General features: G+C 45.1%; 1 protein-coding gene across 5 annotated transcripts in view; it reads left to right on the forward strand.

The window, feature by feature from the left end:
- Positions 1 to 27,830, forward strand: part of MMUT (methylmalonyl-CoA mutase) — a 641,762-nt gene that overhangs the window by 147,547 nt on the left and 466,385 nt on the right. For all 5 annotated transcript variants that reach the window (XM_069605779.1, XM_069605780.1, XM_069605782.1 and 2 more), the window contains one exon: positions 15,322 to 15,493. In XM_069605779.1, coding sequence (XP_069461880.1) covers positions 15,322 to 15,493 — 172 coding nt within the window. The remainder of the gene's footprint in view (positions 1 to 15,321; positions 15,494 to 27,830) is intronic.

Raw genomic sequence — 27,830 nt, forward strand, 5'->3', positions numbered from 1 at the left:
TTTGAGTAGCAAATGGCAATGTTCTATTAAAAGGCAAAGAGTGGGGGCTTAAATGCCACTAAGGTCTTTAATGGCGCACTTTGGATCAAAATAGGAGTGCTCCACAAAAGAATGCCTGTGTGGTTTGCAGCGATTGTCATCTTTCTAGCTTCCATGGCTACCTGTTTGGGCACGAACATGCAGCTTGTAAACATTGCTCAGAAATGAGTAATTCCATGTTCTAAGAGTGTCGGAGAGGAGGGAAGGTCAGTGTAGACTCCCATAATTGATATTGCTGCTTGAATTAAAGCAGTAGTAACATCTCTAAATTAAATCAGAATGCCGAAATTGTCACAAGAACGCGTAGAAACCTATGGAGACAATGGAAGCTACATCAACCACGATGGACTCAGTGGAATCCAAGATGGCGGCTCCTTGATAATGTTTCTATCAACTAACAATGCAGGTCTAGTCTTTTCTTCCACCTTAGTCCTTCCTCTCTTTCCACCATTTGTTCGTACTTGTACACCGAGAACTTACAGGTAAACTGCGTTGCTACTCTGCTCTTCAGCTTTACCCATGTAGCTGCTCGCTCGTAAAACTTGCCTTCGCCAGTTTTTTCTCCTCCGGAGCACTCCCTCGCTCCCTCCTTCCTTTTCCGCATCCGCGGCTTATTTATTTTCTGCCGCTTGCGGTTTCTTGTTCTGCTTCCCGTCTTTGCCGCCCTCGGCCTTTTCTTTTCTTCCGGCTTCGCTCTCCCTAGGCCGGCAGCTTCTGTTACTAGCAGCCGCTTGCGGCTCTGCTACGCCTTCCTTTCACTCGTTCTTGCCTTTACTTACCCCTCCTCTTTTCCTGGTTCCAGCGGTCCTCTGCTCTTTCTCTCCTTTATGCTCCTTCGCCTCCTTTCTCCTTATTCCTTGGTACTCACTGTTTGCTTTCGACTGTTATTTCAGTACCTCTTCCCCCTGTTGGCTTCAGTCAGGAAAATCTCCTTCATTCTACCTGCCACAAAGAACTGGGAGTTCCATCCTACACAAGACCTGCAGGATCTGGGTTTTCTTCCCCAAGAGGGTTTCCCAGGGGGCGGCCCCCTGGGAGCACAGAGCACAGATTATCTGGCCTCTGGACCTCTGGGGGGGCGCCTCTTACCTCTTCACATCTGTCGTAACCCGAAGAGCCGTGAGTACCCCATCGGATCACAGAGGTTATAAGAGATAGCAAAGCCATAAAATAAAAAAAAGAAAAAAAGGAAAGAAAGGGGATAAAAGAAGGAAGCATGGATCAACAAGTCCAGCAGCTGATGGATGCCGTGCAGGCTTTGAATACTGAAGTACAGGGATTACGAAACGAAAACACCCTGCTTCGCCAAATGGTGCACTCCAGGACTGAATTACCGCCCGGACCTTTACCTATGGGGAAGTACGAAGGTAACCCTAGGAAGCTTAAAGAATTCATAGATTCTTGTATTGTACAGTTTACGCTCAAACCAGTGTTTTCCCCTACTGAACGGTCCAAGGTTAGTTTCATCATATCTAACCTCTCGGGCAGTGCTCTGGCCTGGGCTACTCCATTAGTGACCACTAATAACCAACTCTTAGACTCTTTGGCTGGGTTCCTTAATAGACTACAGGCCATGTTTGGTCGCAGGGAGTTAGTGGTTACAGCCCAGGAGAACCTTCTTGATTTAAAGCAAGGAACCATGGAATTAATGTCTTTTATAACACAATTTAAACACTTGGCTAATGAGAAAGCATGGTCCGATGATGCCCTTTTGACCATATTCAGAAGGAATGTCAATGAGGAATTGAAGGACGAATTATCTCGTGTTCCCCGCCCACATAATCTTGCAGAGATGATCACCCTTGTCCTACAAATGGATTATCGCATCCAAGAACGAAATTGGGAAAAGAGGAAAGGAAAGGCAAAGTGGATACCAACTTCTTTTAGAAGTGAAACAATTAAGACATCCTGTGTAGCCGAAGATGAACCTATGCAAGTAGGCACCACCCGAGGCCCTCTCACCATTGAGGAAAGGAACAGGAGACGTACTCTGGGATTGTGCATGTACTGCGGATCCAACAAACATGTGCTTAAGGACTGTAACCTGATACCTCCAAGGCGATTGGGAAACACCGCCACCCGTTCATAAAGGGAACTGTGAATGGGTCCATTTTGAAAAGTTCCCTCAACTGCGTCACAAACGCCCCTCAAAGGGTAGTGGTACCATTTAACCATTCAATTTCAAGACTCTGTGATCGAAAGGGTACTGGCTCTGGTGGATTGTGGAGCAGCAGGTCTTTTTATGGACATTGATTGGGCCTACAGACATAAGATCCCTCATCTATCTAAGACCACCGCTATACCTGTCGAAGGAGTTGATGGAGAACCATTACCCTCAGGGTTCATCAAAGAAAATACATCGGTCCTTACCATGAAAATAAACACACATAAAGAAGAGGTGATCTTTGACCTTATCAAAGCTGCTCACTATCCTATTATCCTAGGAATGCCTTGGTTGTCTAAACATAACCCCTACATAAACTGGAAGGCCGGGACTATGTTTTTAGGATCTGAATACTGCACTGCTACGTGCTTACCTAACTCTGACAATGGTGTACACATCTCCCAAACTCAATTACCACTGCAGAATTCCTCTTCTGTAGTGTTGAATCTAAACCTGCTACCGGAGATCTATCATGAATACCATTGAGTTTTTTCCAACGAAGAAGTCAAGGAGTTGCCTCCCCACAGACGAGACGACTGCGCCATTGATCTATTGCCAGATGCACAGATCCCTTTTGGAAGAATGTATACTCTTTCTAACTCAGAGAAGGAAGCGTTACGACAATATTTACAAACCAATGTACGTAACGGCTTGATTACCGAATCCAAGAGCCCAGCTGGAGCTTCATTATTATTTATACCAAAGAAGGATTGTAAAGAACTCCGACCCTCTATTGACTACAGGGGATTAAATAAAGTTACCTATAGAGACGGATACCCCCTGCCTCTTATTCAAGACATTCTAGAAGCAGTCAGAGGAGCCTCAATCTTTTCTAAACTAGACTTACGTGGTGCATACCATTTGATTCGGATAAAGAGCGGAGACGAGTGGAAAACCGCTTTCCACACGCCATTCGGCCACTACGAGTATCGGGTGATGCCATTTGGATTGGCTAACGCTCCTTCTGTCTTTCAGAGGTTCATTGATCATTTGATCTCCGATCTACTCCTCCATTCATTAATCGTCTATTTAGACGACATATTGATATTCTCAAAAAATCTACAAGAACACATGGGTCATGTTTCCGAAGTCCTCCACCGTCTCCAAGACAACCACTTATTTGCCAATCTGGAGAAATGCTCATTTCACCAAACGAATATCCCCTATTTGGGCTTTATCCTTTCTGCCGAAGGGGCTTCCATGGATCCACGAAAAGTAGCAGCCATACAGCAATGGAAGGCTCCTCAAGGGGTAAAAGAGGTCCAAAGGTTTTTGGGATTCTCAAACTTTTACCGAAGATATATCCCTAACTTCTCAAAGACCATCAAACCTTTGACCTCTCTTCTTCAAAAAGGTATGCATGGACTACCGAAACACAACAAGCCTTTGACAAGCTCAAGACTGCCTTTTCCACTGCACCTATCCTTAGATTACCAGATCAAACAAGACCTTTAATTCTCGAAACTGATGCCTCACATTCAGCAATTGGAGGTGTATTAAAACAAGCATCCCTGTCTGGCATCGAACATCCCATAGCCTACATGTCCAAGACTTTACTTTCTTCGGAACAAAACTACACTGTCCTTGAAAAGGAATTACTCGCCATAAAGAAAGCATGCCAAGAATGGAGACTTTTGCTGATAGGAACAAGACATCCCATCACCATCCGAACTGACCATAGCAACCTGAAAGTACTCCAAAATTATGAATGTCAAAACAGTCGCCAAGCCCGATGGGCCTATTTCTTTTCCTCCTTTGACTTCATAATCACTCACATACCTGGCACTAACAATCGATTGGCGGACGCCTTATCCCGAAGTCTACAAACAGAAGAAACTTGCATTCAGCAGAAGATATTGCCTCAAGCTACATTCATCTTTTTGATATCCACTTTTCTTCAGGACATTCGCAAACAGCTCTCGGGAGTCAATGAAATAGACACCAAAAAATACCAACTCCAGGAAGAACAAGGGTTGTTATACCACAATACAGAGCTATATGTGCCTACCGAATACCTCAGGAAACAAGTATTGTACATGTGTCATGACCATAAGACTGCAGGACATAGGGGAATTGCCAACACCCTCGAATTGGTCAACCGCCACTTCTGGTGGCCATCTGTTGCTTCGGACGTCAGAGACTACGTCACTGCATGTCCTGTTTGTCTTCAGGAAAAGGTACCAAGAAGACTTCCGATTGGAAAGTTAGTTCAACCTCCACTTCCTAGTCAACCTTGGGAAAGGATTTCGACCGACTTTATAGTGGAGTTGCCTCCTTCCAACCGCAACACCACGATTATGGTGACCATTGATTCATCAACTAAGATGGCACATTTCATACCCATGGTGAAGCTTCCTACGGCATCTCAAATGGCATCCTGCTTCCTACATACAATTTTCCGCTTACATGGTTTACCTAAGAACATTGTCTCTGACAGAGGGCCACAATACATTTCAACCTTTTGGAAGAATCTATGCCAAGCCTTAGGCATACACCGGAATCTTACCTCAGGTTACCATCCACAGGCCAATGGCCAAACCGAAAGATTAAATCAAACATTGGAACAATACCTCAGATGTTTTGTTTCCCCTACACAGGATAACTGGACTGAGTTGTTACCATATGCCGAAATAGCTTACAACAATGCGCAACATTCCGCCATCAAGATGTCACCTTTCTATTGTAACTATGGTTTTCATCCTGAAATATTACCCATCACAGCCACTCGAATAACTAACTCCCCTTCAGTAGAGGAGTGGGTGGCACACGTTCAATCAGGACATAACGTTGCCCGTGCCATCCTGAAAGACACTCAACAAAGAACCAAATTCCAAGCTGATAAAAGAAGATCTCAAGAACCCACGTATAAACCGGGGGATTTAGTTTGGCTATCGTCCCGCTATCTCCCCAAAAGATTGATACCTTCCAAACTGTCTCCTAAATTCTTTGGTCCTTTTCAGGTGCTCAAGGAGATCGGAAAGGTATCATATCAGGTACAACTGCCGCCTTCTTGGTCACGGATACACAATGTGTTCCATGTCTCCCAGCTAAAAACTCATGTATCTGACAGGTTCTGCAGACAAGGAGAGATATCACCTCCCCCTATTGACACACCAGAAGGTGCTGAATATAAGGTAGCCGCCATAGCTGACTCCAGGTATCACCGAGGAACCCTACAATTCTTGGTTGATTGGAAGGGGTACAGCCCATCCGACAGAACTTGGGAACCAGCATCTGCAGTGCATGCACCTGCATTGGTGAGGAGATTCCATCGATGCCATCCCTGGAAGCCCGGACCTTCCCCCCCACGGGGAGGGCATACTGTCACAAGAACGCGTAGAAACCTATGGAGACAATGGAAGCTACATCAACCACGATACACTCAGTGGAATCCAAGATGGCGGCTCCTTGATAATGTTTCTATCAACTAACAATGCAGGTCTAGTCTTTTCTTCCACCTTAGTCCTTCCTCTCTTTCCACCATTTGTTCGTACTTGTACACCGAGAACTTACAGGTAAACTGCGTTGCTACTCTGCTCTTCAGCTTTACCCTTGTAGCTGCTCGCTCGTAAAACTTGCCTTCGCCAGTTTTTTCTCCTCCGGAGCACTCCCTCGCTCCCTCCTTCCTTTTCCGCATCCGCGGCTTATTTATTTTCTGCCGCTTGCGGTTTCTTCTTCTGCTTCCCGTCTTTGCCGCCCTCGGCCTTTTCTTTTCTTCCGGCTTCGGTCTCCCTAGGCCGGCAGCTTCTGTTACTAGCAGCCGCTCGCGGCTCTGCTACGTCTTCCTTTCACTCGTTCTTGCCTTTACTTACCCCTCCTCTTTTCCTGGTTCCAGCGGTCCTCTGCTCTTTCTCTCCTTTATTCTCCTTCGCCTCCTTTCTCCTTATTCCTTGGTACTCACTGTTTGCTTTCGGCTGTTATTTCAGTACCTCTTCCCCCTGTTGGCTTCAGTCGGGACAATCTCCTTCATTCTCCCTGCCACGAAGAACTGGGAGTTCCATCCTACACAAGACCTGCAGGATCTGGGTTTTCTTCCCCAAGAGGGTTTCCCAGGGGGCGGCCCCCTGGGAGCACAGAGCACAGATTATCTGGCCTCTGGACCTCTGGGGGGACGCCTCTTACCTCTTAACATCTGTCGTAACCCGAAGAGCCGTGAGTACCCCATCGGATCACAGAGGTTATAAGAGAAATGACATAATTGTTTAGTATGCCAGAGCATGAAATAAGGTTGGGGCCGCTGTTTGGCCAACTGATATCTCGAATTTTGCATTCTGCAGAATTTATGATGAGTTCAATTTGGCCTCTGCCGCATTGCAGGAACTGGGTGTGCAATCCCTGCTCCTATCCCCATTCCGCTTTCCCTGTTCCTCTTTGTTGCAGCTCACACCTCCCTTCTCTGCTCCTCCCGGCATAGTTGACGTCTGCTGGCGCACTGGTGTTAACCAGGTCTGAAGCAGGACACGCATTCCACAGCACCACAATTGAATTTGCTCTTTTGACATTTTATTTTGCAGTGGGTCAGGTTTTTAGCTTTTATGGTCCTGTTTCGGGACCATTGTGTGATCCTTTACACAAACCTATTTGGTAGTATTTTTATAGGTTTAGTGTTGGGGAACATTCTCAGAAATGTGCTATAATTCCCTCCACCATGGAGACCCCCAGCATCTTTGCTGGATTTTGAGGACTTGATTTTTTTTTACCTGGAGAGAGTGATGCCCTTTTCCCCACTCACTCATGTATTTTAATGTGATTTCTGAGCTTTTTGTTTCTTTTGGTTATGGAGCCTGACAAACTCCATAGTCATAATCTTTTACATTGTGTCACACAGCACCTCCAGTGCAGTGGCACAGGGAAGTCTTTCAGATTTCCCCCGGTTTAAATACCTTCTCTTGGATAAACTACTGTTTTCCAGAGCAGTAAAGTGAAATTGACTTTACTTACATTTGTAACTTTCTAGACCCAGCACACACTATCTTACAATAGATTGCTGGAGAGGGTTACCTAGTATCCCCTTTGTCTAGCTTCTCATGTAACAATTTTATGTTACTCTTTCCTCACTGAATGGCTGGTGGCAGTGGTTTCGTTTTAACTACAGTGGTGTGCATTTACAGCGGGCTGCGTTCGCAGCTGCAGTAAATGACCCAAGGGTGCCATCTTTGTCAAAATGGCCCGGTCTTCTTTTTTCGCCATTTCTTTGTGGAACGGTCCTTCTTGAGATTTACTCTGCGCACCAAACCAGGTTTGGTCCCATTGTTCGCTTTGCCTTTGGTGGGATTCACGAGTGAAGCCTGCCTCTGGCTCCAGGTTCTGGGGGTGGGCAGGAAGTGAGGGAGGTGCCCGAAACTCCCTGTGCTTGGTCTCCTAGGAGACCCAAATGCACTCTGTAGTGATTAGCCGGCTGACTGTCCAGCAAGGACAGCAGCCCTGCTGGGTGATTGACAGCTAGGCTGGAATGAATGGGAGAGAACTGAATAAAAGGCGAGGCTTTTGGCTTGGAAGGCAGAGTCGACCACTGGACAAAGGAACCGAAGAAGAACTTGAAGAGGATGCCTGCTGCAACTCTTGGACCGTTGGTTTGCCCGGTGAAGCCCTGCTGTTGTGCTGAAACTCCAAATTCGTAGCGCCACAGAAGCCCCTGCAAGGACGACTTCTCCCCTTGATTTGGTGGGACCGATCAACTCCAAAGTAAGCCACCTGGACATCCATCTTGGAGCTGGTTGAATTTCCAGAGTTGCTGCTGGAAACCATATATCCAGGGAGAGGTACACCAGAATGTGTGCGTTGCTTTTAAGCTGGCCTAGAGCTTCAGGAAGATCCTCCGGACTCCCAGGAAGCAGGACTGACCGAGCCTGAGCCCCCTCAACAGAGTGCGGGACCCCAGAAGCAATGAAAGTCCATCTCGACAGCCAGGAACCACAGTGTTACTATTTGCTGTAGATGCAAGGAGCTAAAACACTGAACAGCCATTGATTTTAAGATTGCCGGTTACGAGAGGTGACCGTCCCATTGCAGTGCAGGAGTCCCCAGAAGTCCTCCCTCTTGTCCCCACGACTGAGGCCCAGGAACAGTGAGTTCTGCCGAGCTGCACAGGAACGGAAGTCATCTGCTGCACTTTTTCATCAATCCAAAGGTACTGTACAAAGTCTGAGAGAACTTACCTCTTACTGTAGAGTTGCTTGCATCTTCTACTACTCACAAGTCTAACGGCTTGTGGCCCTACATTTGATTCTTCTTTTCTTCAAAGACTTGTAAAACATTGTGCAAAGACTTTTTCTACTTACCTACCAGAAGTGCCTCATCCTATATAAGACTTTTGCCCATTGACTTTGGCCTAGCTTGTTATACTGAACAACTCTGCTGTAGGGATCCAAAAGTATTTGCCTGCTTAAGAATATTTGTGGTCTCTTGTTCTAATAACCTTTTCCTTTTGCCAATTTATAACAGTATTCTTAATGCCAACAGTGAGATATTAATGTCCCCAGCACCCTAGCTATTGAAGTCACCTGAGGGTGTAGGTTGTGTCTGTGGCCATCCCAAAAGGGTCTTTACTGATTTAGAAACTAAGAGTGTACAATATTGAAGTGTATTTGTGTGTTGCTATTATATTGCTCCCTTCTGAAGAAGGCTTTTTCTAACTGACTGATAAATACATTAATTATTGTTTATTCAAGAAACCTTGAGTGTAAGTGTGTATTTGAATACTTGTCACTGTGAATCTGTGCAACTCCCCTACAGCTCACATTGACCCCTCTTGAGATGAGCCTGGCTGCTCAACACGCTACCAAAACTGTGTAGTACAAGCTTATACCAAAGGTTGGGTTTCCTATACAAGTGGTCAGTTTTGTAGTGTTCAGAGGGTACTGCATACAGAATTTGCCTAACATTTAGATATTGGTTAAGACAGATGTGACATGACAATCTAATGCTTCCATGTATACATTCCTACTCCACACTTCAGTGCAACGAACAGACAGTGGAGTAGTCAAAAATTGAAATGTATTTAAAAGAAGACTGTTTCAACTAACTGGATCTCCACCTTTACCTTGGAGAACACTACAATCTTGTAGGTATCCAAAATAAAATCTTAAACAAAACAAATGTTACCTGCCTATATGAATCTCACTATTCTAAGTCTGCAAATGCATCCACTTTCAAATATTCGCTCTATATGCCGTATACATTACATTCTACAAATACTAGACCTTCTATATATTTCTATTGCTTTTCCATCAGTCCATCTAAACAAATCTTTGTGTAGCATTTCACAAGATACAAGGATATGAATTTTGTATTTGAGCAGTCTCTTGGCAGTGTCTTTCTTCAGTATCAAGACAAGTATGGTACCAGAGGGGAGCTGCCTCACCAACCTTTATCAATCCCATTTGCAAATACTTATTTTTATCCAGCATCTAGACCGGTATGGTGTTGGAGAAAAACTACTTAAATCCAGAATAATTTTCTTTTCACTTAACTCTTCTATAGAAGTGTAAAGTTATAAAGGTGTGGATGATGTATAAGCCACGTGTATTAAACAAAAGCTTGCATACATCAGTTCCTATAAATTAGAATTCGAAATGTCTTTTTATTAATTTATTCACTCGGTACTGTGACCCCTCAAATGTATACTTTCTCAATGCACCCGTGTACGTCTTTCTCTGCTCCGGTACAAACCAGCAGCAAATGGAGGCTTGACCAGAAAGATCGGAACCTCTCGTGGAATCCAACAGGGGTGCGCCTTAGTCCCCTTTCTATTTGTCATATACATGGCAGATATGAAGAGCAGTGAAGCCCAGATTCGCGCCTTCCCCCCAAAGATAAATGGGATTGTCCCGTGGATGTTTTAAGCGGATGATGCTGTATTTGCCGATCAAACGCCCATAGGACTACAGCGACGGATTGAGGCCTTCAATAAGTACCTATTAGAAAATGACATGAAAATAAATATCAAGAAGTCCATGGTACTAATAATGAAGTCCTGTTGAGGGGAAAAAATCAGCAGGGGAAGAGTATGCCTGGTCCCTGGAGAAGGAAAAATTGGAGGTGGTGGATACAACATCATACCTTCGGGTAAGGATAAACAAAAACTGCAACGAAGAAGGGCACTATGCACTGATCCGAGAAAAGTTGGCGATCTTGACTAATCAAGGCCTGATTATCCATCGAAGGTACGGAAAGTTCTCCTTGATGCCCATAATAACCTTCTATAGACAAAAGGTGGTGGCCGTAATTACCTATGGAGCGGAGGCCCTGTTAGCCTTTCGATGGAAAGTCTGGAGTCTGTGCGAGGGCTATTTTTGGCGGAAAATTCTGCGCCTTCCAAACTCGCTGCCGATTGAGCTTATAAGAACGGAACTAAAGCTCCAATCGTTGGCATCAACTGTGTTGTGGAAAACCCTATCTTTCTACAGAAAATGTATCCTGGATAAACCATCTCGACCATATGAAATTCTAGCACAGACAGGGCCATTAAGTGGAGATACGATACTCCAATGCTGGAAAAGAAAATGTAAGTCCGTCCTGATGAGACTCCAGATAAGGCCAAAAGAACCATCCAGGAAAAAGATTGGGAGGAAACTCAGGCGATTAGACAGTCAAGAAATCAATGCTACAACATCATATGGGAGCAAAAGGCTTTAAATTTGCTCCTCCCCCCATACCTGGCGAAGTTTCCATCTTGCCACTACAGAGACCTTCTGCTAAGATGCAGATTTAACATCTGGAATTCGCGAGAGTTAAAATGGAAAAGAAAGCTAAGGTAAAAATCAAAACCGTTCTGCAGGTTCTGTAAAAATAAAGAACACCTGGAATCCATTAGACATGTTGATGTTAGCTTGCCCGGCCCTGGCACTAAAACGCCAGGTAGCAATGGGAACCTAGAAAACCAATATTTCGGCAGAAACGGAGGAGTACTGGGAGAGATTAATGACAGTCGAAAAAGTTGGCAGAACACTAGATGCCTTAAAAGTCGTGGAATCCTTAAATTTGGAACTGGAGGAAGAGGGATCGGAGGGTGAAGATAACTCCGAGGGCCTATAGTAATCCCCCGCCTCGTCTAAAAAGAACTGGTTAAGATACCATCAGTGCTTCCGAAAAACAATGAACATTTATATGATGTGTTAGTATGGATGAGGGAAAATGTTAAAGGTTTAATTTGTTTAACCAATAAAACAAACAAAAAAAAAAGTGACTTTTACTCAGTATAAGGGTACTGCTTGCAATCTGTTTCGATGTGTGTGCGACTTTCCTTGAATGTGAATGTGTTCCATCTAGATGCATGCCCGGTTTTAATGAGGCCTTCATACAATGCTTTCAGTCTCTCTTTATATTTCTGGGCTGGAGATGTACTATTCTCTAGTAACAAATACTTCGTTGAAGACCCCCATCTCTCCCAGATTACACCCAACTCTGCCCATGCATTAAGACAACAGCATGCAGAGGATTTGTACTTCGCACAGTTCTTACTGAATAGAATTCATTCTTTCAGCATGCATTTAGTTGAACAGACACCCAGTCTATGCTATGGTCTCCACCGGTGGCGTTAACTACATGATGTCTCTTAGACGACAGTGAGTCATGATTCCATTATGATCTAAATGACTCCACATCGTCTTCAACCACTAACTAGATTTGCAAATAATAACATTTAACCTTACAAAGGCAATCTCACTTTAAAGTGGGAGCCAACATGCCTTCAGATTTGGATTTCGTCTTTCACTGCAAAGTTGAATGGGCCTTAAGGAAGTAACATCTCAATTTATTCACAATGTAAATAGAGGACCACAGGATGTAGATATCCTAACTCCTGTGCTCCTGTCAAATTGCATTTCCATGCAATTCCCTCGTCTGTGTCCTCCCAGATTGTACCTGGATTAATTCTGACAATTTTGGCATTGATTTACCTTTCTAAATGTAACTTCCCGGTTTGGGGAGAACCAGCAGGGAACCCAGTGGGCCGTTCGTTCCTTCTACAGCAAACTCTCAATTCAGGTGGCTCATTTGGAAATAAGTTTTCAAGCGCAGACTAGTCTTACTTTTATGGTCTTGTCTGACCTCTTCTGTCAATGGACAGGTCTGCTGTCTGTGTAAAGGTAGTCCTTCTCTCCAATCTCCAGTTAGTTCCCCTTTTGAATCTTCTTTGCCCAATATTCCTTCCTCATCTGTCCTATGTATATGCCAATATATCTCCCAGTATCCCCACCCATGCCTTACCACAGACGAGTGGTTTTCCAGTCACCTGGTCACAAAGTTGGGTGGGAAGAATTGTTAAAAAGCATGGCAATTTCGTTTTCTAGCATAACTATATATTACTATGTAACTGAATGATACAACTTTTATTTTCAGATACCACAGTTCGGGGAATAGCGAATTCGCAAGCTGGAGACCTATGAACTATTCAAGTGATACTATCCACTTTTTTATCTAAAAAAATCTACCAACTCCTTCCATTGCTCCTGAATCAGTGGCCAGTTGTATACCAAATGAAATAAACGTGCATCCTCTTCTCTTCATCTGGCAACAATTAGCAGATGCTGCGGTCAGTAATGGCAAATCTGCTTTGGAGTTGGCGAACTGCTTCTTGGAATGCTAACATTGTTGAATTTAAAATATGATGTGTCTTGGTATTGGCACATGCCTTATTCCACTCTGCCTCGATAATTGTACACCCAAATTGTCTTGCTTTAATCCTTGCCCACCAAGTGATCTTCCAGTACGAAGAGTCTCACCATCGACTATAACATCTGAGGTGTTTGAGATTCACTAATCACTTCTGGCTTGGGCTCCCCCCATGCTGAATGCCTTTTGCATTGTTTCAGCCTGTCCTTGGTCCCCAATGTTCCTGCAACCTATGAAAGGTAGCCATTATTGCATTATAGAAAAGTGTTCCAATTATGGTTTAGACCAACCTTTAAATTTAAGTTTGACAAAATTCAGTACTCTGGATAATAACATGTTCTGAAACCTGTCCCATGCTTTAGACATTGTAGTGATCGTTCTCAGAAATCTGTTGCCTTCGGCTGCTGCTTCCTGCAACAGGCCATTCTTAAGTCTGCCCATACACATTTTGTCCACCATCCTAGTTGTCCTTTTGAGCTACAGCAAATCAAGAGGTGATAGCTGGAAGGTTTAGAATTAATCTCAACTTCTGGCATTGCTCTGGGGAACCCTCCAGGCCATCGTTCCTTGCCTGCCAAGCCATTACAAAAGGGGAAAAAACATATGCAAGCTTGGTCTAACCCCAAAAGGGGCAGTCCAGCCGGAACTGCTAGGCCACAGCCCTTCTGCACAAGACCACAAGCACCCCCAAACATGTTTCAGCCTTTTGGGGGCTCATCGGTGAGGAGTAGCTTGGGTTTCTAGGGCCAGCAGGCACGGGACCCAAGTCTGGGCATACCCGTCCCACTTTGGGTGACTACAACAAAACAAAAGAGGTGATGGCTGGAAGGTTTCGAATGAATCCAAACCTCTGGCATTGTTCTGTGCAACCCTCCAGAACATCTTTCTTTGCCTGCCAAGCCATTAGAAAAGGGGAAAACAATATGCAAATTGGGATTGGTCCCACCTTAAAAGGGGCAGTCCTTGTGATCTGACATGCTCTATGCCAGGCAATAGTACTTGGATTTGCGAAGCAAAATAATAATTTTCAGAGTTGTGAAATTTCAGGCCTAATTTGTTATGTGGCATTTTGAGTATTAGTACGGCAGACTACTTTACTTTATCTACCCAGGTAAGAGTTTAGAAAACTGTCCATATCTTTAAATATTTTCCTGGAGTAGCAGATTAATGGCTCGGAATAAGTTCAAAAATCTGGTTACAACTACCATTTTATTAATTACTGTTTGGCCCTTAATTGATGGTATGGATTTCTATTTAACTACAGCCCGTGCAACTACATCTATCTTTACACCTCCTGAATTGATTGTAATCCCAGAGATTAAACTGTTTTGCTCCTACGGTTTGGAGCATTTCTGGGAATGTATGAATGAGATCCTGCACTTACAGAAACTGACCACATACGTATCATGACACTACTTGAGCTTCCCCGTTAATTGGAACCCCAGGTTTGCAACTAATTTCTCAGTGTGGCCACCACAGGATAAACGCGAATAGCAGTGGCAACTGTTTGAATCCTTGACTGGAGCCCCTTTTTGGACCCATGTTTGGGTGTACCCTGGCTGTTCAACATAAGATGTTGGATTTGTGCCTGAAAGCGTTCTCAGTACCATGATTCCCTGGCCAACAACAAGCCTCTATTTAAATTCCCAGTAAATTCCTTTTCAGCATCCCGATTTGCGATTGAAAATGTATCCTGTTTAACACAACTTCTCGAGGATTGCCGTTAATCGCCAAAGGTTCATGGCTGTATTCCTGATTGACATCCGACACCTCCCTTTGTTGCATTCTGTTGATGACAGGATTCAAACTAGTATTGGTTATTTTTAGAGAAATACTGTTATGAAGCGATCCCCTCCCACCCCCGTATTTCTGCTCACTTCTTTGATGACATGAACATCTTTTTGTCTAGGTGATTATTTTCCAAAACTACACTTAACACTGTGACCTATTTTTTGTAATGTGCTACCCAGACATCCTATCTAGCTATTAGTTCAGAGTTACTCTTTAGTTACCTTTTTTTTCTTGTTCCTGGGTGATTTTCCTCTCTCAGGCTGTGTGTTCAGTGCAGATTAGCGGGAACTGTGCATTTTATTTACTTGGACTCCCATGTAGCCAATCTACTGTGCGGTAGGCCTCTTGACTCTGTTCTGGTGCAAAATGTCTGCCTGGTATTTTTAAGGCCTGCAACCTGAGCCACTGGCTTTGTTAGCCATCCTGAGTGAATTTCCTTGTGGGAATGATTATAGTCATTTGCTTTTGTGGGCTCTGCACAGCTTATTAGATAGTGATGAAAATAGCCATAATGTAAATTTAGCAACGCAAATACGTAATTTTAACATCTTTTCTTCCCTCACCTTATGTAGCATGTATGCCCCGTATGTAAAAACACATTTTGAAAAAGTGGATGTGCAACGTATTGCATAGGAATGTATCTTGACATTTTTAAAGCATAACGACGTACTTCTGTGTGAAATAATACTCTTATATTGATGCTTTCATTCTAGGCTGTCTTTCTTCTGGGGAATTGGTATGAACTTCTACATGGAAATAGCAAAAATGAGAGCCGGCAGGCGACTTTGGGCTCATTTGATACAGAAGCACTTTAACCCAAAGGACCCAAAATCTCTCTTACTGAGAGCTCATTGTCAGACCTCTGGGTGGTCGCTAACAGAGCAGGTTAGAGATGGATATTCAAATTATTTATGAAAATGAAAGCTTTATTATCTGTTTTGCAAATCTGTGTCTAAACTCTTCTGTTCAAAACAATGAACCATTTATGAAAGCACTAGAACATTTGAAACCACTATTCATAGGTCTCAGATCGATGGCTGGTACACTTCCGTGCGCCCTATTAATTCCCCTTGTTTGTTTAGTTTATTATTTGTATAGCGCCGCCTGGCCCTGGGGCATCCAGGCGCTTGAGATGAAAATAACATAACAGTATGGTACACGGTACAGTATAAGGAGTTTCCGTATTATCGAGCAGTTAGTTATACAGATATAATACAATATGGTTTGTTGATGGACAATACAGACATTTTAGAGCCTTATCAGCAGTTACAGGTAATGTACACGCTGATTTACAAGTTTACATGGGTTGCAGGCTAAGGGCATGCTAATAGGGTAGAGCTGGGCGATTTACGTTTCTTTGGACAGTAACCATGTTTTGGCACTGCGTCTAAATCTATGAAAGGACGGTTCGGATCTAAGCTCGAGTGGTAGTGAGTTCCATAGTTTAGAGGCAAGCACAGGGAAGCTAGAGCCTCATGCTTTTTGGAGTTTGTATCTGGGGATATTTAAGCAGTGTGTTTCAGCTGATCTGGTGGGACGAGCTGGGGTATGGTGAGTGAGATTGTCTGATAGGTATCTAGGTGCTTGGTTAGATAGGCATTTGTGAGTGAGTGAGAGGGTTTTATGTTCAATTCTTTGCGGTATAGATAGCCATTGGCAGGAGCGTCTAACGTCGGATATGTGTTCATGTTTGGGTATGTTCAAGGCTGCTCGAAGGGCGTTATTTTGGATAACTTGCAGCTTATTAATCAGACCCTCCAGGTTATAGCGATTTTGCAATCCTGCAAAATGCTGCGAAAACAACTTTTTTTTTTAAAAAGCAAGAAAATTGGCAATTTTTGCAAAAAATGACAGCAAAAAAATACACCAGTGCCAGGATTTCAAAACTTTGTTTCACGCAAGAAATGAGATGCACAAGCACAAAAAAGAACTATTATAATCTCATTACTTGTGCCTAAAAAAGAGCAGCCAAATCCACAAAGGACATCTGAATGGGTGCATTTTATATGCACCCATTCAGATGGCCTTTTTCACCCCTTTGCACAAGTTAGGGGGGCATTTCTGCACATTTAAAAGTACATCCCAAATTTACAAACAAGATGCGCTTTTAAATGTGCAGAAATTGTAGGCTTCCCTATGCACCTGCTTTGGATAGGCACACATGCTCCCTACTCTTAATAATTTAGACAACATCACAGACCCCACGTCGCTTGTAGAAGCTTACAACAGTTCAATGATCAAGGCACTTGACTCGATTGCCCCTACCAAGCTGCGCAAAAGCAAACAACTCTGTCACCTTAACAATTGGTTCTCGCCACACCTGAAAGACCTTAGAATCCAAAAAAGAAAGTTGCAGTCAATCTGGCAACACTCACCCACTGAGGAGAACAAAACTAAATTAGCCACCCTCGCCAAACAGTATAAAAAGGAAATCATAAGTACTAAAAGAAATACCTTCAATGATAGAATCTCTAAAGCCAAATCAGACACTAAGGAGCTATTTTCCATCCTCCGTGAAATGGAAACACCCATAACCCCACCTGACAACATTCCTAAAAATAAGCCCTGGTGCACTAATATACAAAATGCCCTGGCGGGTAAAATTAGCTTGCTCCAATCCAAAATTGCTAACAAAAAAGCTTCTTTGCTCCTGCCAACAGAACCCATACTGCAACCTCAGCTCCTCCCAAACCAATCTAACACCCCGCACCCATTTAGCTTCAGAAAAATATCCATAGTGGAGACAGAAAAAATCATACTATCCCTAAAACCCTCCAACTGTAAAGGAGACAACTGTCCGGCCCAAATTATAAAAGATGCAGCTCGAGACCTAGCACCCTTCATTTCGAAACTCATTAATGCATCCTTTAAGTCTAATCTAGTACCTAACAACCTCAAACAATCCTGGGTGCTTCCCTTGCTAAAAAAACAAACACTTGACCCTGCTATACCAACTAACTACAGACCCATCACTACCGTCCCTTTCCTACTTAAAATCGTAGACAGAGTAGCATACCTGCAAATCCAGGACTACTTAGAAACTAACAATTTACTAGGATCACGGCAATCTGGCTTCCATCCCCTTCATGGTACTGAAACAGCCTTGATTGACCTCAAGACCCAAATTGACGAGTTGAAGGACAATGGTAAATCAGCTATGCTACTCCTCCTTGACCTATCTGCGGCCTTCGACTTGGTAGATCATGCAGTCTTATGCAATCACCTAAGCTCGGCCGCTCATTTCTCAAGTGATGCCGTAACCTGGGTACAATCCTTCCTTGCAAACCGGACAATGAGAGTCTTCTCCCCCCTCAGCAGCCGCTGATCCCATACAAGTTTCATGCTGTGTTCCCCAAGGATCATGTGTTTCTCCGACGATGTACAACATCTTTACTAAGCCCCTGTTTGATAAGTTGGACAGACTGGGTGTTGTCTACACTAATTACGCAGATGACACTCAGATTCTAATCCCCCTTTCGGGTAACTTCTTGGAAGACATGGCCTTAGTAAATAAGATATATCTCCTCATTCAGGCTTGGATGGCATCCCATGGCCTCTGCCTGAACGACGACAAGACTGAGCTACTGATCCTTGGCTCAGCGTTGGCCATCAAAAAACTTGACCCTAACTATGCCTCATTTAACATTGACAATGACGTCATCAAAGTGATGCCTGCAGTCAAACCCTCGGGGTTTATCTTGACTCAGCGCTCACCTTCAAAAAACAAACGAACTCTCTAGCATCCTCCACTGCATATACTTGCAAATTGATCCGAGCATGCAGACCATTTCTAACTGAGACTAGCTGCATCACATTAGCCAATGCTCTCAACATATCCAAGCTGGATTACTGCAATGCCCTCTATGCAGGTTCTAACAAGTATATCCTTGACAAACTACAAACTCTCCAAAATAACGCTATCAGAGTAGCTTTAAATATTCCTAACAGAGCCCACATCTCCACCTCTAGGAAAAATATCCATTGGCTAAAAATCAAAGATAGGATCACCCTCAAAATACTTTCCCTCACATCCAAATGTCTTAACAACATTGCCCCCCCTTATCTGGCCAACAGAATCCACAAGAGAACCTCAAACCGCCCCACTAGACTGACTAACGCCTTCACCTTAGTGATGCCTAGATACAAAAAGAGTGCAGCCGGCGGCTCTAGTTTCCAACCATAGCTGCGCAAACTTGGAACAAACTCCCTTTGGATCTCAGAATGGACCAACCTTACTCTAGTTTCAGGCGAAAAGTCCTCACTTGGATTCGTGCCAATGACACTTAGCTTGACCTCCCCCTCCCATATAGACACTAGACGTCTGCAACCAGCTTAATGACAGCCGATCAACTAGACTGAACCGTAGTTCTGCATTTTTCTTTCCTTTCTGCGTTCTTTGTACATTTACCTTTGATCTAATGTGAACTGTATAAACTGCACTTTTCCTGATCTAATTGTGAACTGCTTAAATTGTATTCCTCCTGTAACCAAGTTCTTAAGTAATCTTGTACTGTTTGCGCCCAGCTACCCCTTCGGGTTTGGTTCTGCGCTATACCAAATAAACAAACAAACAAACATGGGTGCTGCTGGATGGCAGAGTCTCTCCTGACCCTATCATGCAATATTTATTTTTATTTTTTGTTGTGTGACAGCAGAGGTATGAACCGCTGCTATCACACTTGTATTTCTGTTCCTCAAATGGGATAGAAATGCGTTTTTTGGGTCGCATTGTACAGTGGGATACCCCTTTATGGCCTGTCATGGTGAAATGCGCTGGGATCCTGTTGAACATTGTCAGGGGAGCGCTTCCGACACTAACATATTCAAGGCGGTTGGCCAGCGCACCATTTGTGCTCCAGCTCAGCCCTGTGGAAATGCGCAGGTCACCTTTTGAAAATAAGGTGACCTGCTCATTTCTATAAATGTGTTATCTAAAAATACCACATCCTCTGCTCTATTTTTAGATGCCCCATTTTTTGAGGATCAGGGCCAAAATCTACATTTTTAAAAAAATGGTCATAACATAAGAGGGAGAGAGAGAGAGGAGTGATCGGCAAGAAAGCCGAGGGAGAGCAGTGGGTCAGAGGGAGGGGGGGAAACGGTGGGCAAGAGAGCAGAGAGGAAGCAGTGCAGCAGTGGGCCAGAAATCAGTGGGAGCGGCGGTACAGAAAGTAGAGGGAGCATGTGCTTAGTGGGAGTAGTGGGCCAGAAAGCAGAGGGAGCAGCGGTACAGAAAGCAGAGGAGTGGCGGTACAGAAAGTAGAGGGAGCGTGTGCTCGGAGGGAGCAGTGGGACAGAAAGCAGAGAAGGAGCAGATGGCAGTAAAGAGGCACTGAGCTGCAGATTGGGAGAACAGGTGAGGGAAGAGTGTGATAGAATGGGAGAAAGGATGCAAAATGAAGTAGCATGAAAGAATAACTGCGGGAGGAATTGGGGAGCATAAGGTGCAAGTTGGAAGTATGATTTGGAGCGCGGCAGGGACTGGGGAGTGCAAATTGTGACTTGGAAGTGTGACAGAGCAGGTGAGTGTGTATGGCTGAGAGTGAGGTTCGGGAATACAAGCTGTGATGGGGAATTGGTGAGACGTGTGACGTGTGAGGTGTTTGGGGGATTGGAGAGCGTAGAATGGGAATATTTTTCATCCTTACAATACAGTTAATAATATTAACTAGGCATGCACATTAAACCAAAAATGCCAAAACAAACACTGCCAGACCAGACACATCTGGAGCTCTTCCTATTAAATTGATACAAAAGCTACACATACTGACACCTTGGCTCTCTTGTAGCCTTGCACGCTGCCTCTTTCCTGCAATGTGCCAATCTTACACCCTCCAGTCAATAAAAAAAATGTGCAGCAACAATGCCACAATTGGTAAAGTTTTGTGCCGCAAAATTTGCCATTTCATGCTGCAATATCCTGGAGGGTCTGATTAATGTTTTTCTGGCTGGTGCCCATGTATAGAGCGTTGCAATAGTCGACTTTGGAGAGGACTAGTGCTCTAGCTAAGTGTAACGCTCACCTGATTCCCGCAGAGGCGCCGGTCTTGACTGGGCGAATACCGTATCTTCAAAGGTGATGTGTAACACACGGTTGGCTCTTTGGGCTGGACCTCTGTGGCACTGTATGTCTGACTCGAAGAGTAAGATGTCTGCAGATAGAAAATATGGGATTAATGAACTGGGGTTATTGGGTGGCTCTCTCTTCTTCCCCTTCTCTTCTCCTGTAGAACCCCAAAGGTTAACGCTCTCACCTTAGGTAAGTAAACGCTGTGCTCTCCATCTGCCTCGGGGCAGGGTGCCGTAACCAGTTTCTTCACTGGATAAGGGTGCAGGCCTCTTGACCTCAGAGGACTGCTGTCCGTCGTTTACTGCACGAATGGTAAGTTCTGAGTATTTCAAATGTCTTTAAAAGTCTTTTGTAATGATGTCTCTTGTTTTGCAGGGTTCCGGCGATGGCGGATGACGGGCTGAAGTGATTTGAGGATGGAACCCGTGTGAGGAATAGAAGCGCCTGGAAGCACGTAAGTAAGCGCTTGTTGCCTGCTTCACGATGCGCACTAACTGTCCTTTTATCTTGCAGGTACAAGTTCGGAGCTGCTGAAGGGTGCCGGAATACCCACTGGGTTCGGCGTGGGAAGGAGTAATGGCACGTGAGTAATAAAGTTACCCAATGTCTTTAAACGCACCTTCTTTTGTCTTTCAGATGCGGGATGCAGCGCCGAAGGCCTCCGGAGCGTGCGAAGAGTTGGTAAGCTTCTGTCTTTCAGATGCCGGAATGCAGGGCGAAGACCTCCGGAGCACGCGAAGAGTAGGTAAGCCTTTGTCTTTCAGATGCCGGAATGCAGCGCGAGGCGTTGGTGACAGCTGATGGACCAGGTAAGAGAAGCGCTGTCACTGAAGACCGTAATGCTAACCTGTTCTTTCTTGTCTTTCTAGGTGTTGTTGAAGACTGGATTCAGGATGGTAAGCCTTTTTCCCTTAGGCCCAGGATCAGATGCAGAAGACACGATGAGCGTTCTGCTGCAGAGGATGCAGAATAACGCAAAGCAAGATCCATCCATCGGGTGTGGTTTAAATAGCCTCCTGTAGTGCTTAGGTGTCTCCTTCCACAGCCTCGCCAAGAAAAGAGTTCCTGCTTTCCAGAAGAGTTCCAGTGTTCTGAACCTAGGGAGTGGCTCCTGCCCCACCCAACAGGAAAAGTAGTCCCTAACAGAAGAGGATTAGAGGCTCAACTGGCAGGTAAGTAAGCAGCATGGTCTGCTGCAGGTAAGTCCACCCAAGCATTATGAGCCCGGCGCTTCCAGCGCTGGGACTGGGCATATTTATGAGCCTGGTGCCACTGGCGCCAGGACAGGGTCCAAAAGGTCCCAATTGGGACTGGTTGGCACTCGGAACCTGGGTTATGTGTCTGCTTCCAAGGGAGTTGGGTAAGTCCTGACCTTTTGGAAGCAGAGATCATGACAGCACCCCCCCCTCAAGGCCCCTCCCAAACCGGGCTTCTCCGGGGGTTTGGGCTTGTCAGGAAAGGTTCGATGGCATCTTTTGATTAGACGAGGAGCGTGGACATATTCTGCAGGTTCCCAGGATCTTTCTTGGGGGCCGTAGCCTTTCCAGTTAATTAGGTAAAATAGTTTAGATTTGGAGATCTTGGAGTCCAGGATGCTTTTGATTTCAAACTCGAGTTCTCCATCAACTAGGATAGGTTTTGGAGATTTTGTTAGTCGGGTTTGAGGTTGCACGGGTTTTAATAGAGAGACGTGGAAGACCGGATGTATCTTCATGTGAGGGGGCAAGTCCAACTTGACCGCTACTGGGTTTACTATGGTAGTGATGGAATAGGGACCAAGGTATCTTGGGTTGAATGTGCGTGGTCCTTTTAGAGGTAGATATTTGGTGGATAACCAGACTTGATCTCCTACTTGATATTGGGGGGCTTCCTTCCGATGTTGATCTGCTCCTTTCTTGTATTGTTCCTTAGCCCTTTGAAGGTGAGAAACGGCTTCCTTAAAGGCTTGGGTGATTGTAGAATGCAGGTAGTCTACTGCTGGTGTTCCAAGATCTTGGAGTGGATCCAACTCCGAGGTTCGAGGGTGACTGCCGTATAGAAGAAAAAACGGGGTTTTCCCAGTTCCCGAGTGGACAGAGTTATTGTAGGCATATTCGGCTATCCAAAGGATATCTTTCCAAGTTTTTTCAGTTTGTTGCAGCATGCAGCGTAAATACTGTTCCAGAGTTTGATTGGTCCTCTCGGTTTGTCCGTCGGTTTGAGGGTGGTGACTGGTCGATAGTCTCACATCAATTTGAGCCGACCAACAGCAACTTCGCCAAAAATGAGAAATAAATTGACTACCTCGATCCGAAATTAGAACTGAAGGAAAACCGTGCAGTCGGACGATGTTTTCGAGAAATTCTCGGGCCAGAGTTGTTGCTGTTGGCAAGCCTTTGAGTGGAATGAAATGCGCCATCTTGGAGAATAGGTCCACGATTACTAGGATCGTATTGTATCCGGAGCATGAAGGTAGATCGGTGATGAAGTCCATAGAAAGCGTATGCCAAGGGCGAGGTGGGATGTCAATAGGGCGTAAGAGGCCGGCTGGTTTTTCCTTTTGACTCTTGTTTTGGGCGCATACTCCACAGGACATTATAAAGTCTCTGATATCTTTTTTCCAAGACGGCCACCAGAAGTAGCGCTTGATCTTTTCTGAGGTTTTGGCCATACCGGGATGTCCTTCCATTAAGGAATCGTGATAACAAGAGATTACCTTTTTCTGTAAATCTGTGCTGGGCAGGTATAATCGTTCTTGGAAATACAATAAATTGTCCTTCACTGCAAAGTCCTTTCCCTGCAGATGCCAATTCTGTATGTCTTCTGGAGTTACAAGTTGCCTGGCTTTATCCTTAACTTCCTCTATGGATTGTGTGGCGATTACACCCAGAATTCTTTGTTTGGGAATGATAGGTACAGGTTTAGGGTTGATCAAGTGTTCTTCCACTCCCATCTGAGAAAGGGCATCAGCTTTACCGTTTTTTGTACCAGGTCGATAGGTAATTATGAAGTCAAACTCGGCAAAGAATAGTGCCCAACGGAGTTGTCTAGAGGATTGGGCTTTTGCGGTTTTCAAATATTGCAGGTTTCGGTGATCCGTAATCACAGTAACGGTGTGTCGGGCCCCCAGAAGATAATGCCCCCAAGCCTTAAAGGCAGACTTGATAGCCAGAAGTTCCTTATCAGTAATAGTGTAATTGATTTCAGGAGGCGAGAATTTGCAGGACCAAAATGCCACGGGATACAACTGATTGGTTACTGGGTCCTTTTGTGATATAACTGCCCCCATGGCAAGGCTCGAACCATCAGTTTCTACAATGTAGGGGAGTTCGGGGCGAGGATGTTTTAAAATTGGTGCAGAGATAAATTTAGTCTTCAAATTCTGGAAAGCTTGCTCCGCCTCGGTAGACCATTCAAAACGTTTGTTTTTCTTTAACAAGGCGGTGATGGGCTGGACTATTCGAGAGAATTCGGGGATAAACCTGCGGTAAAAGTTAGCGAAGCCTAACATGCTTTGAACACCTTTTACGGAGGATGGTGATGGCCATTTGAGAATTGCATCGACCTTCTTTGAATCCATACGCACTCCGCTAGGTGATAATATGAATCCCAAGAACTCAACTTCAGTCACGTTGAAAACACATTTTTCCAACTTGGCGAAAAGTTTGTGTTGACGCAATCTCTCGAGGACCATTTTCACGTGTTTCCGATGTTCAGATTCCGATGAAGAATAAACGAGGATGTCGTCAATGTAAACAACAACACACACATCTATGAGCTCTCTGAGGACATCGTTCATAAAATATTGAAAGGCAGCCGGGGCATTGCAAAGTCCGAAGGGCATGACCTGATATTCAAATAGCCCATACTTGGTGCGGAAGGCCGTCTTCCATTCATCGCCCTCTTTTACTCGTACCAGGTGGTAGGCTCCTCTAAGATCCAGCTTTGTATATATGCATGCTTTTCTGACTAGGTCCAGGAGTTCAGGGATCAAAGGTAACGGATATCTATTCTTAACGGTGATCTGGTTCAGGGCACGATAATCTATACAAGTTCTAAGGTCCCCTTCTTTTTTTGGAACGAAGAACAAAGCTGAAGAAGCAGGGGACTTGGAAGGACGAATAAACCCATTCGCTAGGTATTGATCCAGGTATTGTCGGAGGTGAAGGTTCTCAGGCTCGGTGAGGGCATAAATTCTACTACAAGGAGGAGTAGATCCAGGTATCAGGTCTATCTGGCAGTCATAAGACCTATGAGGAGGTAAAGAGTTAGCCTGATCCTTCCGGAAAACATCTTGGAATTCTAGGTATTCGGGAGGTAACTGGGGAGTCTCCGAAGAAATTGCTGCCAGTGCAACACCAGGTGGAGGGTGACAAGTAGAGACACATTCTGGAAACTGAACCGTTCTTGCTTGCCAATTGATCTGAGGATTGTGTTTCTCTAACCAAGGTATTCCTAGAATAATCTGGAACTGAGGGGCCTTGATCACATCGAACACGATCTTCTCATGGTGTCCATCTTGACTTACTAGCGTCACTTCTTGAGTGGTATGCGTTACTGGTCCGGAGGCTATCTCCGTACCATCCACCGTAGTAATGACGTCCTTTACAGCGTTGGGACAAAGAGTTAGATTCATCCTCAAAACCATTTCATGATCCACATAATTGCCGATGGCACCGCTGTCGACGTAAGCTTCAATCGCATGTAATCGATCCGGATGATCAGGGCTAATGAGGACCATAGGTATCACGAAATGCGAGGTCACGGAACTGGTTTTCACGCTCGGCAAGAGGACCTCTATTCTTGTCGGGCGAGGTCGTTTCCCTGCTCAGAGTTTGTGACCTTGGTAACTGCAGCTCCTACTGCCTTCTTGGCTGGTTTCACCGGACAGTCTCGAAGAAAGTGCCCTGAGTTTCCACAATAGAGGCATAATTGCAACTGTTTTCTCCTTTCCCGCTCCTTTTGTGTTAGTGGTCCTTTCAGGCCCCCTATTTGCATGGGTTCCCCGGAGTCTACTCCTTTGGAAGGAGTTGGTGGTTTGGAAAATACTCGAGCATCAAACTTGGAACGATCGGCCTTCCTGTTCTGCAGTCTGTGATCTATTTGAACGACTAAGTCTATATAGTCCGAACAGTCTTGCGGGGGATTCACTACTTGGGCTAACACATCTTTGAGCTCTCCACGTAGACCTCTATAAAACAGCGTAATCCTTTTGTCCTCAGGCCATTGAGTTTCCACTATCAGTCTGTTGAAAGACGCAATATAAGCCAAAAGGTCTTGATTACCCTGTCGCAATGAAAGAAGCTCATTGTCCAAGGCCTGCCCCTGTGAATGTCTTGCGAACAATTTTTCCATACTGAGCTGAAAAGCTTGAAAATCATGGAGAACCGGATCATCTTGATTAACTAGAGGGATCGACCAGTCTGCCGCATTGCCACTAAGATACGAAAGCTACTTTAGCTTGATCAGTTGGAAAGGCTGCTGGCCGGCATAAGAAATGCAACCGGCACTGATTAATAAATACTGCAAACCTCTTTGGGTCACCAGAAAATCGTTCGGGCGGAGCCAGAGGTACATTCCCAGGTAGGTTGATTTGCACTGGATTCATAGAGGATGTTGAAGGAAGATTTGCCCCTGATGCGGGTAATGGGGTCTGTCCGGCTTGTGACTAGCAATTGTCTAGCGAGATCGTCTGTTCGCTCCTTGGAAATAATCAGTTCCCTTCTTAGAGCGTTCGTTTCCTGGCGGGCTGCATGCACTTCTGCTCTTAGTTCCCCAAGTAACTGGGCTAGCTGGTCGGTATCCGAGGTTTCCATAGCGCCTGGGCGGGAGTTTTGCGGTAGGCTTTGCGTTCTGTAGCGCTCACCTGATTCCCGCAGAGGCGCCGGTCTTGACTGGGCGAATACCGTATCTTCAAAGGTGATGTGTAACACACGGTTGGCTCTTTGGGCTGGACCTCTGTGCACTGTATGTCTGACTCGAAGAGTAAGATGTCTGCAGATAGAAAATATGGGATTAATGAACTGGGGTTATTGGGTGTCTCTCTCTTCTTCCCCTTCTCTTCTCCTGTAGAACCCCAAAGGTTAACGCTCTCACCTTAGGTAAGTGAACGCCGTGCTCTCCATCTGCCTCGGGGCAGGGTGCCGTAACCAGTTTCTTCACTGGATAAGGGTGCAGGCCTCTTGACCTCAGAGGACTGCTGTCCGTCTTTTACTGCACGAACGGTAAGTTCTGAGTATTTCAAATGTCTTTAAAAGTCTTTTGTAATGATGTCTCTTGTTTTGCAGGGTTCCGGCGATGGCGGATGACGGGCTGAAGTGAGTTGAGGATGGAACCCGTGTGAGGAATAGAAGCGCCTGGAAGCATGTAAGTAAGCGCTTGTTGCCTGCTTCACGATGCGCACTAACTGTCCTTTTATCTTGCAGGTACAAGTTCGGAGCTGCTGAAGGGTGCCGGAATACCCACTGGGTTCGGCGTGGGAAGGAGTAATGGCACGTGAGTAATAAAGTTACCCAATGTCTTTAAACGCACCTTCTTTTGTCTTTCAGATGCGGGATGCAGCGCCGAAGGCCTCCGGAGCGTGCGAAGAGTTGGTAAGCTTTTGTCTTTCAGATGCCGGAATGCAGGGCGAAGACCTCCGGAGCACGCGAAGAGTAGGTAAGCCTTTGTCTTTCAGATGCCGGAATGCAGCGCAAGGCGTTGGTGACAGCTGATGGACCAATTAAGAGAAGCGCTGTCACTGAAGACCGTAATGCTAACCTGTTCTTTCTTGTCTTTATAGGTGTTGCTGAAGACTGGATTCAGGATGGTAAGCCTTTTTCCCTTAGGCCCAGGATCAGATGCAGAAGACACGATGAGCGTTCTGCTGCAGAGGATGCAGAATAACGCAAAGCGAGATCCATCCATCGGGTGTGGTTTAAATAGCCTCCTGTAGTGCTTAGGTGTCTCCTTCCACAGCCTCGCCTAGGCAAGAAAAGAGTTCCTGCTTTCCAGAAGAGTTCAGGTGTTCTGAACCTAGGGAGTGGCTCCTGCCCCACCCAACAGGAAAAGTAGTCCCAAACAGAAGAGGATTAGAGGCTCAACTGGCAGGTAAGTAAGCAGCATGGTCTGCTGCAGGTAAGTCCACCTAAGCATTATGAGCCCGGCGCTTCCAGCGCTGGGACTGGGCATATT

This window comes from Ambystoma mexicanum, chromosome 4p (assembly GCF_040938575.1).
Source record: "Ambystoma mexicanum isolate Mex_15411 chromosome 4p, UKY_AmexF1_1, whole genome shotgun sequence".
NCBI classification, from domain to species: domain Eukaryota; kingdom Metazoa; phylum Chordata; class Amphibia; order Caudata; family Ambystomatidae; genus Ambystoma; species Ambystoma mexicanum.